The sequence below is a fragment of the Pezoporus flaviventris genome, unplaced genomic scaffold (genome assembly GCF_033815535.1).
Source record: "Pezoporus flaviventris isolate CSIRO_AGI_PZ_B2104156 unplaced genomic scaffold, CSIRO_AGI_Pfla_v1 ptg000031l, whole genome shotgun sequence".
Classification (NCBI taxonomy): Eukaryota; Metazoa; Chordata; class Aves; order Psittaciformes; family Psittacidae; genus Pezoporus; species Pezoporus flaviventris.
Window position 1 is genome coordinate 14,208,952 of NW_026892579.1, and position 15,475 is coordinate 14,224,426.

The window sequence follows — 15,475 nt, forward strand, 5'->3', positions numbered from 1 at the left end:
TGTAGCACACTACTACTGAGTTGCTGCCTCATCACTAGAGACATATTCAAAACTAGCTGAAGTTGTGCAGTAGAAACTCAGTAATTCCACAATTTTCATGTGCAACCCCATACCAGAATAATTAAAGAAAAAAAAAGTAAGCTGCTACAGCCATAGTAACCTTATCAGTTCCAATATTTCAAAATAAATCAGTCATCACAGGTGGTCCTGAATACTAAAATCATTGTTTTCATTGTGGCAGAAGCAAGAAAACAGAATTGTAAAGACAGTGCCGCTAATGTACAGTCTGTCCTAACAATAGTCACTCTTAAACAGTCCTGTCTTCTGGTATATAAAGGGAGCAGCACAACTATAGCCACATTTTTTTTTCCAGCATCTCCAGTCAAGCACAGAAAAGTATGAGTCACATTTGCAAATTTTGGCTTAAATTGGTTTAATGCTTCCCAGTGAATGCATAATCCTATTGTTCCCGTCCTATGACGATTTTAGCAAGTGATATCAAAAGCAAGCCCAAAATAAAACTAGAAAAAAAGTCAGCTCTAGAATTAGCATTTTAACTACCACAATACATTTCATTCAGGGAGGCAAAGCTTCTTGTGATTTACTTTTGCAGGGAAAAACCATGATCAAATCATTGGTACCTTTAAGGAGCTTATTTTTAAAAGCATACTTCATATAGTACCATCAAGACATATTTCTTACTAACTAAATAATTGAACAGCAAGGCTTAATCTAACAGAACTGGAGTAACATAATCTTAGTTATTATTATAATTAGCTTCTTAAGAAGCCATTTATAGTGTGATGTAAAAGTCATTAGACATTAGTATCCAAATGTTCTAACCAACAGTAAACTATGTCAACTTTCTATTCTGCAGCTTAATTGTAAAAGCATATTGTTATGCGAGAATCCTACTGTTGAAATTTGAAATGGTTCATTTTATGAAGGTTTAAACTAGATACCTTTCATATCTTAAAAAAAAAAAACTATTTTACATTATTAGAAATCCTTCTTTCCAGTCAGAATATAGCATGATTTTGCTAAAGTAGTACCCATAATTCCCACTAACTTATTTATTAAATTGCTTCATACTAAGACCAAAGAGTAAAACCATCTCACTGATCATTTTTCTTCAGTTTTCCACATCCTTTTACTGATAATACAGTTAAACACTAACAATATAGATACACAATCCATGGAGACATTCAAGGCCAGGCTGGATGTGGCTCTGAGCAGCCTGATCTAGTTAAAGATGTCCCTACTTATTACAGGGCGGACTGATGACCTTTGCATGTCCCTTCCAACCCAAACTATTCTGTGTGATTCTGTGAATATGCTAAATAAAAGAAGGATGACTTGGCTAACCAAGCTTGTGTTAATATGGCAGCCATTTGTCACAGTAGCTTTCACCATCAGCTGAGCTCTGTCCTCCATTAGCTATCTCTCTGTAAAATCATATCTTCATTTTATTTTTAGTAGTCTTTGGCTCTTCCTTCATCTCCAACAAACAAACACCCTCCAAACCAACAGACCACAATGACATCAATTTAATTATTCTCAAATTCTATAGTCTTGACACATATTCCTTGGTTGAAATTTAACCAAGGTAAGATCCTTAGGTGGGAGGTTAGGTAAATCCTTAAGTGGCAGGTATGACAGCTTCTGAAAATACATTTCACAAGGCACCCTAATAGTCAGTAATTTTCATTTCGCATGGCCTTTGTGTACATTTGTTGCCTATTTTTATAGCTGGTTCCCTATGACCTTGGAAAGCCAAGTTCTTTCAACAGTACCTGAGAATGCTCCAGATGTCTAAGATGGTAAGTGATAATTTCATTTTTGCACACATACACACACAAACATGAAATTGTTCATACATTTTTGCAGTAGCTGCAGCCTACTGGTGAAGAGTGTGTTATGTTGGGGTCTAAAGATTACTTTTCCACAAAGTGGATACCTAAACCTTTTGACAAAGGTCTTCAAAGGCCTTGAAGACAAGTAGGCAAGAGAGAAAAAGAGATCTTTTCCTTTAAGTGACTGAATACATAAAAAACGGTGAACAAGAGGAGAGCAGGCCAGTTTTCACAGAAGCAATAATTCCAGTGGAACACCTAAGTCTGGTCTGTTTAATATATGCAGAGAAGATCTGGAAAAGGGCAAGAGCAGTGCAGCTAGAAAGTCCATGGAGGCAAAGCTATTGAAAACAGTAAGGACACAGGCAAAATGCAATAAGCAGGACTGTACAAGACGAGGGGTTGGTTTCTAAAATGGCAGCTATAAAACTAGCAGCTATAAAACTAGCATATGAGAGTTTCACAAAATAGTCATCCCTGTGCTCACCCATAGTAAAAAAAAGTAATCAAAGCTTAGAAACTGCGAGGCAAGAGAGAACAAAACCAAGATCAACCCTATGCCCATGCAGAAATCTATGCTTTGCCTACTGCTGCATGCATTTCTCTTACCCTCATCTCACAAAAGTTATACTAGAGCTGTAAAAGCTTCAGAGAAGGGCAAAAAGGATCATGAAGCATCTGGAAAAGCTTCCATTTGAGTAGCATGTGAATGTCAGGAATTTCAAACCTGGAAGAGAGATGATTGAGTGGCATGAGAAGAATACTTAGGAACTGATGGTTCATTGTCTTTTCCAATAGAAGAACTAGAGGAAGCAAAGAAAACTGGGGGAAATCGGATTCAGAACAAAAAGCAGTTCTTCACACATCAGGCCACCTTGTTAGAGAATACAGTGGATGGCAAATCTTACACAGGCTTTATGGGAAAGAGGATAAAAGCTTAGATGAGAAATCTGTTTAGGGTTGCTGAATAGACAGGAAATCACACCTGCTCAGGAAATGCCTCCGAGCTGAAAACATCTAGAGAATTTTCAGACACAACAAGTACACTTAGCCTGGATTTACTCTTTTCCCCCGGGCATCAAAACCATTTACTACTAAAGCAACTAGCCAATAATCCAACACAGTTCTCACCCAATGCTATTAAGGGCATATCTCTCTTTTGAGGCATTACCTATTAAGTAGTAGAATGAGAAGCAGTTTAATTCATTCACTACTTGCACAGTACGTCATCCAGTAAGAGTGGATTGGGACTTGGAGAGGTTTTAGATGACTAAGTCTGAAAACAGGTTGATTTAGGAAGATTAATTCCTGCCAAAGATAAGCAACCAGCAGCATTTTACAAAGCTGTTCAGGACAGTCAAATGTAGAGGTTCCACTTCTTAAATCCAACCTTTTACTAGATTAAGGTCTATAGTGACATGAATTCAACTAGCCAAAAATCACATTTCAGTATACTAAAATGAAGTTGTAAACAGAGTTTAGAAATAATGGCACTGTTGACAGACAATTGAAGGATTTGTTTAAAGAAAAGTATTTTCTCTAAACTTCCAACCAGCATGATGTGCAACCCAAGAGGTGAAAGTACATGCATTGTGATGGGATTCTCCTTATAAAATTGAAGGGGAATGGAAGAAACCCTGAGGGAGCATCCAAAAGAAAGCCAGCGATTTCAGTAATGTTAAAATATCCCAACACCAGCTATATGTACAAAGCAGTCCCGCCCATGGCAGGGGGTTGGAACTAGATGATCTTTAACATCCCTTCTAACTCTAGCCATTCTATGATACGGATTGTGTTTTTAGCTCTTCAGCAATCTTGCCTCTTTCTTTGGCTACTTCTCATGTTATGAGAATGGTATGTAGGTCCTAGTCACTGACGCTAGAAGTGACATGCTGCTCAAATTATAGAATGGTTTGGGGTGGAAAAGACCTTTAGAGATCATCTAGTTCCAACCCCCTGCCATGGGCAGGGATACCTTCTATTAGACCAAGCTGCTTGAAGCCCTGTACAACCTGGCCTTGAACACTTCCAGGGTTGGATGGGGCCACTACAACTCTGAGCAAACTGTTGCAATGCCTCAGCACACTCATAGTGAAGAATTTCTTCCTAACATCTAATCTAAATCTCCCCTCTTTCAGGTTAAAGCCATTCCACCTTGTCCTGTCACTACATGCTCTTGTAAAATGCCCTTCTCCAGCTTTCTTGTAGGCCCCCTTTAGGTAGTGGAAGGCAGGTATAAGGTCTCCCTGGACCCTTCTCTTCTCCAGGCTGAAGAAGCCCAACTCTTTCAGCCTGTCTTTATAGGAGGGGTGCTCCAGCCTCTGATCATCTCCATCTGGACACACGCACAAGAAGTCCATGTCCTGATTATGCTGGGGGCCCCAGAGCTGCACACAGTACTCCAGGTGGGATCTCATGAGAATGATGTAGACGGGGAGAATCACCTCCCTCAGTCTGATGGTCATGCTCCTTTTGGTGCAGCCCAGCATACAGTTGGCTTTCTGGGCTGTGAGCGTACATTGCCAAGTCATGTTGAGCTTCTTGTTAACTAACACCCCCCAGGTCTTTCTCCTCAGGGCTGCTCTCTAGTCATTCTCCACCTAGCCTGTATTTGTGCTTGTAGCCTGTGCTTCTGTATTTGTGCCCAAATAATTCACTATGGTGCTTTCAGCTTCACTACACCCACAGATTAATAGCTTTAATTTCTCCTGAGGTTGTGTAGGAAGACACTGATAGAGACTGCAAAATACAGGAGTGTCTACTGCACCCAACGATGTTCTAAAATATAAGACTTCTTCAGCAGACTATAGGGACTGAGAAGAAAACAGGCATGAAACAGTTCTCTACCACAGGCCCGCCCCAAGAAATTGTCTTTCCATGGGCAGACTCTTAGAAACACAGAAATTGCAGATGAGTCCAACCCAGCTTCAGAACACTTTGTTTAGCAGCACTGAAAAACTGAACCAAGGTAGCCTGGAGCAAGCAAAGAAGATGGTAAAGAAAATTGGCAATTACAGCAACAGGGCTACATTGACTCCTTTCTACCCTGCTCTTAAACTGAGAAAATATATCAACCGAATAGTAAGCAAACACCACCTGTTTTTATAACACTAAATTAATTTAAGGCAATGAGATAGTCTCGTATGGCCTATCTCACTAACTGCAGGGTTGATTCTGCCATACTTACTCATGGTGCACTTACTGTATAAGGACTTCAAAAAAAAATAAAAATAATCAAGAGGATACCTCGGAGAGTAAGACACCGTTTTGTCTGCCATCCAACACTGGCAGAACTGCAAATAATTCATTTCCATTTAATGCGAATTGCAACAGAAACATATTCATTCCAACAGCATAACAACTGTTAGGAATTCAAAAATAGAATACAGAAGAGAGAAGATCTTGTAAATGGTTTTGATAGCACCCACATTGCTGGGCTGTGGGAATTCTGTCTGCAGCAAAGGAAAATTGCTTCATAGACTCACAGAATAAAAAAACGTTAATTGCAGAGATAAGGATGAACAAAGTAAAATAACACAGATATTTGTCCACTTTCAGAGAATATTATAATACTTATTTACAAAGGTTTACAATATTTGCAATCCATTTTTGTGTATACTTCAGATGTAATATTTGTCTAAAAACTTTTTTACACAAGCCACCCCACACTTGCCCATACTACATTGCTTCCAGTGATTTGATTAAACTTCGCAAAACCACTGACAGTGCCTACAATAAAAAAAAATGTTTTAAATGAGGGAATGTATTGTTTTATTTACATTCAACTGTAACTGGATTACTGAATATTTAGTAACAAAATTCTAATTTGTGTTTAAACCTTCGTATTATGCTGGGAATAAAACTTTGAAAGAGAAAAAAAATAGAGTCCTCTTCTTATTTTAGGCAAGGTTATGGGTTTTATTTTCTCCCTAATGAGAAGCAACAGCATCCAGTTCTCATTTCCCAATAAACAAAATGATCCCAAGAAAAGTTTAGACACATAAGAAGAGGATGTATTTCTCAACCTACAGAAGCTAAAAATGGGGTATAAGCACCTTTTGGCACGAAAGTCTCAGTAATGACTTGATAATACTAAAAGAAGAATTACTTTGGACCAGTGGAAAGAAGCTTTTTTAAATGCTATCTGGAAAGACGATTTCTAAATAGCAGCACTCCCAGGGTACAATAGCAAAGAAAATGCCATTTTTCGGTATGGGTACATCAATGGTAAGATACTGAAAAACAAAACCATGTTATACTGCAAAAGCAAAAGTAGTTTTGATTTCTCAGAGCCAGGTCCTTAGATCTAACCTTAAGACATGTTAGGGAGAGCCTTTTCCTCTTTATGATTCCTGTAAGAAGACCTCGAAAGCTATTGCATCATACAGCCTTTCATGCCTCAGGGATTTCTTGCTAAGCATTTGCTCTCTAACCTTATCAAGAAACATGATATATTGGAAATACAAACAATCAGCAGTGTTGTGTACACAAGAAGAAACTATCTGTTGACAGGGAGGAAAGACAGCACAAAAAAACCTCTGACAAGAAATCACTTAAGAATCAACTCCGTCAATTATAATAACAAAATTTATATGCAAAATTTATATCTACTAGTTCATTTCAGAGGAGAAAGATTCTTCTAAGAACCATTGGGGGGGAGGGAAGGAAGAATATTATGACATTTTATAATCTATTCCGGGTATTGATATAATTTTGTTCATCCAGATTACATGGAAAATCTGCATCTTTTTAAGAAAGATCAAATTCCTGTGACTATAAACCCACTCAAATGAAAAATACGGAAGAAGAAAGTTGTTCTGACTGGAAAACCAATGCATTTTGTACAAGAAAATCTTGATGTTATATAATCACCTGCCAACACTGTAAATGCCTACTAATGAAGTCATGCAGTAACATTTCATTTTGCTCCCAGAGGGGAAAAAGGAAAAAGAATCTTTTAATTGGAAATGAGAGTTATCACAATGCACACATACTCGCTAACTCAACTGCCTTGTCTCACTGCAACAGACAGCATGTCATATGGAAAAGTTTGCCTAAAATGCTGTTTCTTGCTTAAAAAAGAATTCATAAGAATATCTATGTTTACTGTTCTTCATATGAATCTTTCAGGGCATGGAGCTAACTACTGCATCTATTAGCTCATTTTGAAAAAAGAGTCCATTCTGAAGAGAAAGCAAATAGAAAACCCTGATTTTCAGGGGGTTTCTAATCATGCAGTTTAACTGTATTTTTAGTGCAGTCATTCTATGCAATTTCCTAAGGGATTTTTTTCTTACAGAAAAAGCCCACAATATTTTTGTGTACAAATGTAAGAAATTCTCAAATCAGGTGCTATGCTTAGGATTTAAATTCCAATGTTTCTGCATACCCAGAACTACAAGACTAACTAGATCAACTGGAAGAAGGGATGCCAGGCTGTTATCTGAGAAAGCTGGCCCTTAATATTTTGCTGAAGTTCAGGTCTACAGCTTGTCTTACTTAAGCAAATGAAAAGTTTATTCCAGACTATAACCTCAAAGACAAACTGATACAGCAAGCTGTGTGACCTCTGCTCTTCCGCATAAAATGGCTCCGATTCCTTCAATCTGTAACATGACACATATTTAGTTACCCTTCTAGTGTTAACAAACTTTTCTTTGCGGTAAAAGAAAGAAAAGTGGTAATTTGAAAAAAAGTAAAAAAAAGTTGTTCAGCTGACTTGTTATTATCATCAAGAAAAAAAAAAACCAAACAAAACACAATTCCAGAAGTAGCGCTATCTAAATCAAAGTAGACAAAGACCACATAAAAAACCTTAAAATGTTCTGTAGAAAGCAGATATCCAGTCTCATGTACAAGCTGTTCTACTGGCTAAAAAAGAGAAAACAAAGAAAAAAAAAAAATCATGATTCATTCTGATGGAGTCCTGTGGAGAATTAAACATAGTTCTGGAGCAGTCTGTGAAAGCATAAGAATTGGATGACAGCCTCTCCAGATAGGGCTGAAGATAGGCTGGTATACTAATCAAATCTTTGAGCCACAGTAAGCACAAACTATGGAAGGTAAGTTCTGCGTGTCACACTGATGTATAGTGGTACCATCTTAGTTTTATTCAAGGCAACTCCAACATCTGATGTTCCCAGAATCTCATTTACGGCAGTGGGTGAGCTTACATCTCACAAAAATTAGTGAAAGGTAAGCTTCCCAGTTACTTCTTCACAAATGACTTGAGGGTTAGAAAACCTGCAAGGTTGGGCCAAAAAATTCCCCCAAGAAAATCCAGGAAAAATTAAGGATAGAAATCATCTTATGTAATATTAGCAGCTAAGTTTGAAACATGGGAGTCTGGTCTTTACAGCCAGTGGAGAAAGATCTGGCACTTCCAGATGGTCATTCATTTCATGCTAAATAAATCTTTTATCCTCCTTTATCATCCTCTGGAAATGCCTGTTTCTCTTCACTGACTCTGAATGAAGCTTGGCATCATTCTCCTAAATCTTTGAAAAGTAATACTCAGATAGCCCAAATTAGACAAAATCCCCCTAGATATAAAACTATTAATAATCTCAGTTTAAATACAAAACACTACTACTTTTTAATCAACTCTTGCTTTTTCTACATTATTAGAATCAGGAACAAAGCATATAGCAACTTTTTTTGCTATATTCCTACAGAAGATAAATCTCATTTCACAATTTTCTAACAAGGCTTTTTGTCCATTAATAATAGAAATGGTTTGGCAGATTTCAGAAAGCATGAGTTCCACATTTATAGCTGATATCTAAAGTCTAAAGAATATGTCCTACCAAATTATAACAATTTTGATGCAGACCAAATTACTAAATGCTGCACTGATCATTCTCTCAGTATTTTTTAATAGGAAAAGATTTACTTGGCAATTAGCAATCTGATCTACTGTAAAACTGTTGGGTTTGTTTTTTCTCTTTTCTGTAGGTCATTAAGATTTTAATTTGCAATAACTGTCCAGCAAATACCAAGTAACTCCATTGGAAATAACAAGGTGAGTCACAGTGCCTCAAATCTTGAGATAATCAGTGACCAAGGTAAAAGAGGCCTACTACACTGCTTGAACAGTACAGCTGCCCACTTTATGATGTTTCTGTGCACAGCGTATGATGACCTCTGGAAGCAACATACATCACAGGTGCAGAGGAATTACATGACACCCTTATTAAAATATTTAAATCAAACCAGAACAGCAGCCCTGTAGCATATCTATCATCAACAAGTATATAGAGTAGAGCTAGAGCTAGAAAGCTTCCAAATCCCTCTCTGTGCACTGGGGTAAAAGGAAAAAAGTGGTAAACAACCTGTGTTACAGCAGGCCAGGGCACCATGACAAAGCAACATTAGTAGCTATGGCAGTACAAAGTCAGCAGCAGCAGAACACGTAAGTATGCAGACAGGCTTGAAAAACCAGCAATCAATTGGCTCACCATCACCACATTGAAAGTAACATCAAGGTTAGTATTTCTGAAGTACACAGAATAAATTAACTTTCAATTCTAACTGAAAGAGAGAGGCAGAGTTGACAGTAAGCCAAAAATTCTGCTCAGTTAATTAAGGATATAGAACAGTTGCCATACACTATTACTATTGTAACAAAACTAAAAGGTCACCATAAAGAAGTTTGTAGCAGGCAATTACAGTGCAGGCAAAATATTAAATAAACTTACTTTGTTAGAGAAAACAGACCTTTAAATTAATTTCAGCTTTAGTCTCTGAATAGCAATAGGATGACTCATGCTTAGAAACACCAGTCAACTGAAGAGCTATAGACAGTCCAACATTTTGCACTGATGCATTATAATGAATGTTAGTACAATTGCTTCATATAAAGAATGTTCTTCCTATTAGAAACCTCAATTTTCCAGTTACCCCAATTTTAGCACCTGAGTTCAATATTCCATGCTGAGTGTTTGAATTAGATTTCCCATGGAATACTTTAATCTTCACATTTCAGAAATGCTTGTTTCTGAAAATAAGTTTTACTACCCTTAAGAAACTACTGTGGCCTCCTTGTTGAGAGTAACCATTTACATCCCTCCAAAAAATCCACTTTTGAGCTTGCTCAAGTTGCATTTATTAATATTTAAACTCCCTTTGCCCGTCCTTCCATGCTCTATTTGCAACCATGTCAAATGTCTGCATTCTAAAAAAAAATTAAAAAAAAAAAAATCATAGAATAGTTAAGGTTGGAAAGGACCTTAAGATCATATAGTTCCAATCCCCCAGCCCTGCACAAGGACACCTCACACTAGACCATGTTGCCCAAGGCTCTAAAAATCTTCCACTTTCTGACTTTACTACAGCATAAAATTCACATGCAGATGTGTACTGCCTATCCCTATTAAGTGATGGAAGAAGACTAATCATAAATAATAATAAAAAACCCTTAATAATCTTAACTTTTCCATAGGCTCAAATTTAAAGCTTGTTCAGTATGGTATCTATACCTTCCCTGCCCTGCCCCTCCTAGGTAATTTTAATATCATTATAATAAAAGAAAAAAAAACAAGAAAAAACCCATATCTTTGTACTTACTCGGAAATAGTCACTGCAGGCTGCCAGGACTGCTTTATGTGCATGGAATTTCTGTTCTTCAGCAATAAGGGTGATATCGCAAAGTATGCCATCACTTCTTTGTTGGTTCAGAGCTGCCAGAACAGCATCATTATGGGAGCTGGACTGACAAAGCCTCTGACCTGTCAGCATTTCCTGAACGCTGAGAGGTGAAAAGAGAAAGATTTTGTTAAAAAAAATGTAGGAAATAAGCAGGCTCTGTCTTAGAGAAAATTCTTCAATATTTCTGACAAGACTGTTTGATAATTCTTGGAAAGGAAAAAAAGTCGTGAACCCTGTCAGGCAAAACACATTATATGGTATAGACATAACAAGAAAAGTTCAGTAAAACAAAGGATTATGAAAACTGATTATATACTTGAATTTAAAAATCTCAACTGTTATGATTTTCACCTGCTGCACTGGAAGCCAGCTGGACTCATAGGATTAATTCAGAATAATTTTTGAATTAAGTGAGAAAAATAAAGGGCCTAAGTGCCAATGGGCTGACAGAAAACTCAAACTGATGCATTAGTAGAAAGCTGTATATATGTATGTCCTACTGGTCCTACTAAAAAGGATGAAGGCTAATGTTAGATGGCCTGCTTAGGTCTGATACACTGCATTACTGATTTCAGGTCATTCCCTTATGAAGTACTGTGGGTTTTTTCCTGTTTGTTTTGTGTTGAGGAAGGGATGTGTGCTTGTTTTTAAAATGCTGAGGCTTACCACCTCTGAATACGTATGAATACAAATTTCCATGTCATCCAGCCTAAGACTGTCTGATCGCAGTTTCTTATTCTACAGCAGAAGAGACAATATAACTGTTGATGCAAAGAGAAACAAATCAAACAAACCTGCAAATCCTCTTTGCCACAAAACAATGCAGTTTATTTGAAGTCTGTGAGACTAAAGCAACTTTTATTACTCAAGAATCTAGGTTTTTACTAAAGATGAGTTTCAAGAGAGTGATCCCCAAGTAAATCAAAATTAATTTTTTTTTTATTAAGAGGTAAATAAGCTATTGTCTTTCCACTACATTCCCATAACTCACTCTGCATACATGCTATACAGGAGCTGTGTGGCTGCTATATTCTCCTTTTCCAGCAACACACACTGTCTATACTGCCTATCCCACTCCTGCACCTTGGACATCTGTAAACTAATGCAGACCTGCCTTGCAGATTGGTTGCTCTAATCTAAACTAATCTTTAACAAAAAACCCAGGGACTAAGACATTACTTCTAGAAGAAGGAAGGCCAAAGTGGAAATAGAGGAAAAACATGTATCTGAATTTCACCCCCTCTCCAATAGTTTAGGTTTCACACATGGACAAACCCTGCATACATTTCAAACTGATGGATTCAAATTATTCTTCTTCCTTCAGCTGTTCTGCTTGTGGAATGGCACTGATATTCTAAATGACAATTATCAAGAAATGTAACTTGTTAAAATACAAGGGAATTCTCAATTACTTCTGTAATTTCTACAGCAAAGTGATTAAGTCAAATTGGCACAAGGATAAAAAGCTAGGTATAGCTAGAGATGGCATCTCTTTATTCCTGTTTTTGTTAACCCCTCACCCAATGTTGTGAACCAAGACCTACATTCCTACACTGCTTTTTTTCATCACCATTCAAAGGTCAAAATCCTTTTCCACAAGAAAAGAACTATTTCACTCCACAGAAAACAGATGAGAGGCACAAGGTCCTAGGGTAATTTTTGTGGGGAAATTTCATATACACATGTGTGAATATATCCTTCCATACACACAAACAAACACAAAATCAGGCATCTTTGGTTTTAAATTTAAGTCTACCATAAACCTTTTTTCAATTCAATGACCAAAGCAGAAAATCAATTGACTGTAACCCTTGCCTTAACAAAATATAAAGAATGGATACATATGCAAGGCAATATAACTGGAATTTATGAATGAGAAGGCATTGACTCATAAACATAACATGGCCACCTTGTAGTGATACTGTTAGTTGATAAATTCAACACCTATCAAATGCAAGGAATTCCCGATTCTCTTCTGCTGCAGAAACACAGCAGGGAAAGCAGAACACAACTGGAATGATATGATGTCCCATTAATATCATCAGGTAGGTGTTTGAGCTCCCATATCAGCCCATGAGTGTTAACTACTCCGTAAAACAGCAGCGTATCAGACTAGTGCAAGGTTCTGCAGAAACTAGACTGATAAATTCTGCCTGAAAGTGCTCTCAAAAACTAATTAAACTATGAATAACAAATTATCTGATGACACAATGGACAACACAAATAAATTAGAAAGGCTACAGTGGCAAGTACATATATATGAATAAGATTCTTTAAGAGGGAAAGAGAATGGGAGATTCTGGAAGGCAGGAAAGTGAGTTTGGAAAGAATGCTTTGCAGCCATTTCAAAGAACTGAAAGAGTAATACATGTCCTAAATAGTTGAACACTATACACACAAATGATCACCAGCCACCAATTCAGGTGCATGAATGCAAAATGCCAGTTGTTACCACAATAAAAAATTCCAAGTATAGACAAAGATAACATATGAAGAGACTATGGGTCCCACATCAATCCCACACATGCTTCCCTTTGCTAGAGATAAGTGGTAAAAACAGAGTAATATTTTGCAGATTATAACATGGATATGTATCTAATAATGTGAATTCCTATCTAAGGAACAAAATCATTAGTTCCACATTTCTACTTTCTGTTACCTGATTTGGTAAACATTATGCTACATGTGAACAACTTCTTACATGCTACCAAGTACTATACCTCAGGCACCTCTCAGATGGCATCTTTCAGTTTTGCTCTTCTGAATATCAAAGTTTACAATCCTGCAGGGAAAGCAGCAAGCATTCCACCTAGAAAGAGAAAAAGGAAAGGTACATTAAAATTCAAAGCATACACAGCCTCAGCCTTACAAATCAATACTTTTCAGGATGTGTAATTCAAAAGCAACTTTTTCAATTCTTCTGTTGCAGAAAGACATGCCATATAGATTAGATGAAATTTTATTGGCGAGATTGAGTAGAGTCTGAAAGTGGCCTTTCCCTTTGTCTTTTCTAGAAATTCACACTCTATCATCTGAACTTCCTGCACCTACTGCCCTAGAGGCATGTCTCCTGTCTGCAAACTCTAGGACACATATTATTTCAAGAAAGTAGAAAAGTGGTGAGGAAGGAAATATCTTCCCCAAAATCCCTCAATTTGAAGAGCTGGCCAGAAGCATCTATAGGTGTTTGCTTGCCTCCCAGAATAACATACAGGTATAAAAATCTTACATCTTTTACAGTGTAATCTCACAGGCCTCTCTAGGGTCTAGGATGTTTGCCATACACCTGAACTCATGCTTTGACTATATTGATTTGTCCTGAAAATACAATTTAGTAGGGGAGACGGGATATGTTTACTGTATACTCCAAAAGGCAGCTCTCACTTCTCCCAGAGCAACACTCTCAATTGACTAATCAGTGCTATGACCAAGTACCTCTGTTAACCTGGATGAAGGCCAATGAAGCTGGCGAAGAGTCTAGAGCACAAGTCCTATGAGGAGCGGCTAAGGAAACTGGGATTGTTTAGACTGGACAAAAGGAGACTCTGGGGAGATCTTATCACTTTCTACAACTACCTGAAAGGAGGTTTGTAGTGAGGGTGGTGTTGGCCTCTTCTCCCAGGTAACAAGAAATAGGACAAGAGAACATAGTCCCATGTTGCACCAGGGAAGGTCTAGATTGGATATTAGGAAAAAATTTCTTCACCAAAAGGGCTGTCAAGCATTCAAACAGGCTACCCAGGGAAGCATTAGAGTCAGCATCCCTTGAGGTATTTAAAAGCCGTGTAGATGTGTTGCTTAAGGATATGGCTTAGTGGTGAACTTGGCAGTGCTAAGTTAACAGTTGGACTTGGTTATCTTAAAGGTCATTTCCAACCTACGTTATTCTACTACTCTATGAACAAATCTTCTGGCAAATACAAACAGTCCAGTACACACAAGCGATGTTATCAGACTTACAAACTCTATAGCTTTTTTTAAAAGGTAAAATATTAAAGTCATCACATAAATTAATCCATGCTGTTTAACGACTACTGAAAGTTACTTTGTAACAAAAAGGATAAAGGATATTGTAACAAATAATTATTCCCCAAAAGTTGCCATACAATTACAGGTCTTATACCAATTTCCCAGTACCTGAATAAGGTGACACTGCTGGTTGCCAGTTTTTCCCGGTAAAAGTAGTCATATTTACTACAAGGGTTTTTTTCTGCTTTCCAATTAACATTATGCCCTATTCAAAGTGCTATCAGAGGCTTCCACCAAGATCAATACTGAAACACCACAAACACCCTTTTATAGTGTTACTAATTAAAGTGCAAATAATCCAGTTCTTTGCTTGTATTAGTTTGCTGATAATTTTCCCTGTGAATCTTCCATTGACTGGCAGTTTTACTTTGAAAGCATAATTTCTAATACTTTGACAGCACTAATTTCATGGAGACTCTGCAACGGATATGTGAAGGCAGAATTAAGCCCTTAGTTATTAGCCAGTTAACAAACAAACAAATGACCGGCAAGAAAGGACAATTAATCCTTTTCCTATTCCCCTCAATTACAATTCATTCTACAGACAAAACTACAGTTCTTACTCGCCAGAGAGGCACTGCGACATGCACCTTTCGGCAAGTGCTGTCACTTGCACCACCACAGTGGAAGGACCACACAAGAGTTTTAATTTTGGAGTCTGGTAACATTGTTTAGCTGATTGTCTAGGAACACAATAGGAGGAACACTCTTGAGAATTCCTTGTAGACCTCAAGTCCTTATTCTAAACCACAGAAGGAGCAACAGCCACTCAGTTCACACGCAATTGTGTGTTTAGCTAGGTAAAATGTAGTTTTTCTCCATCTCATCCTCAAAAACAGCAGCTCCTAAAATTTCAACCTGGAACACGTACCAGGCATAGAAAGCTACATGCTCAACAGCTGAAGTGTCCAAAGAAATAAGCTTTTGAAGACAGGGTTGTATGGCCA

At 37.5% G+C, this 15,475-nt stretch overlaps 1 protein-coding gene across 5 annotated transcripts in view; it reads right to left on the reverse strand.

The window, feature by feature from the left end:
* Window positions 1–15,475, reverse strand: part of KLHL32 (kelch like family member 32) — a 124,775-nt gene that overhangs the window by 81,572 nt on the left and 27,728 nt on the right. For all 5 annotated transcript variants that reach the window (XM_061460259.1, XM_061460257.1, XM_061460258.1 and 2 more), the window contains exons 2-3: window positions 13,220–13,308; window positions 10,419–10,599 (exon numbers count right to left, since the gene is read on the reverse strand). In XM_061460259.1, coding sequence (XP_061316243.1) covers window positions 10,419–10,599; window positions 13,220–13,242 — 204 coding nt within the window. In that variant the 5' untranslated portion in view covers window positions 13,243–13,308. The remainder of the gene's footprint in view (window positions 1–10,418; window positions 10,600–13,219; window positions 13,309–15,475) is intronic.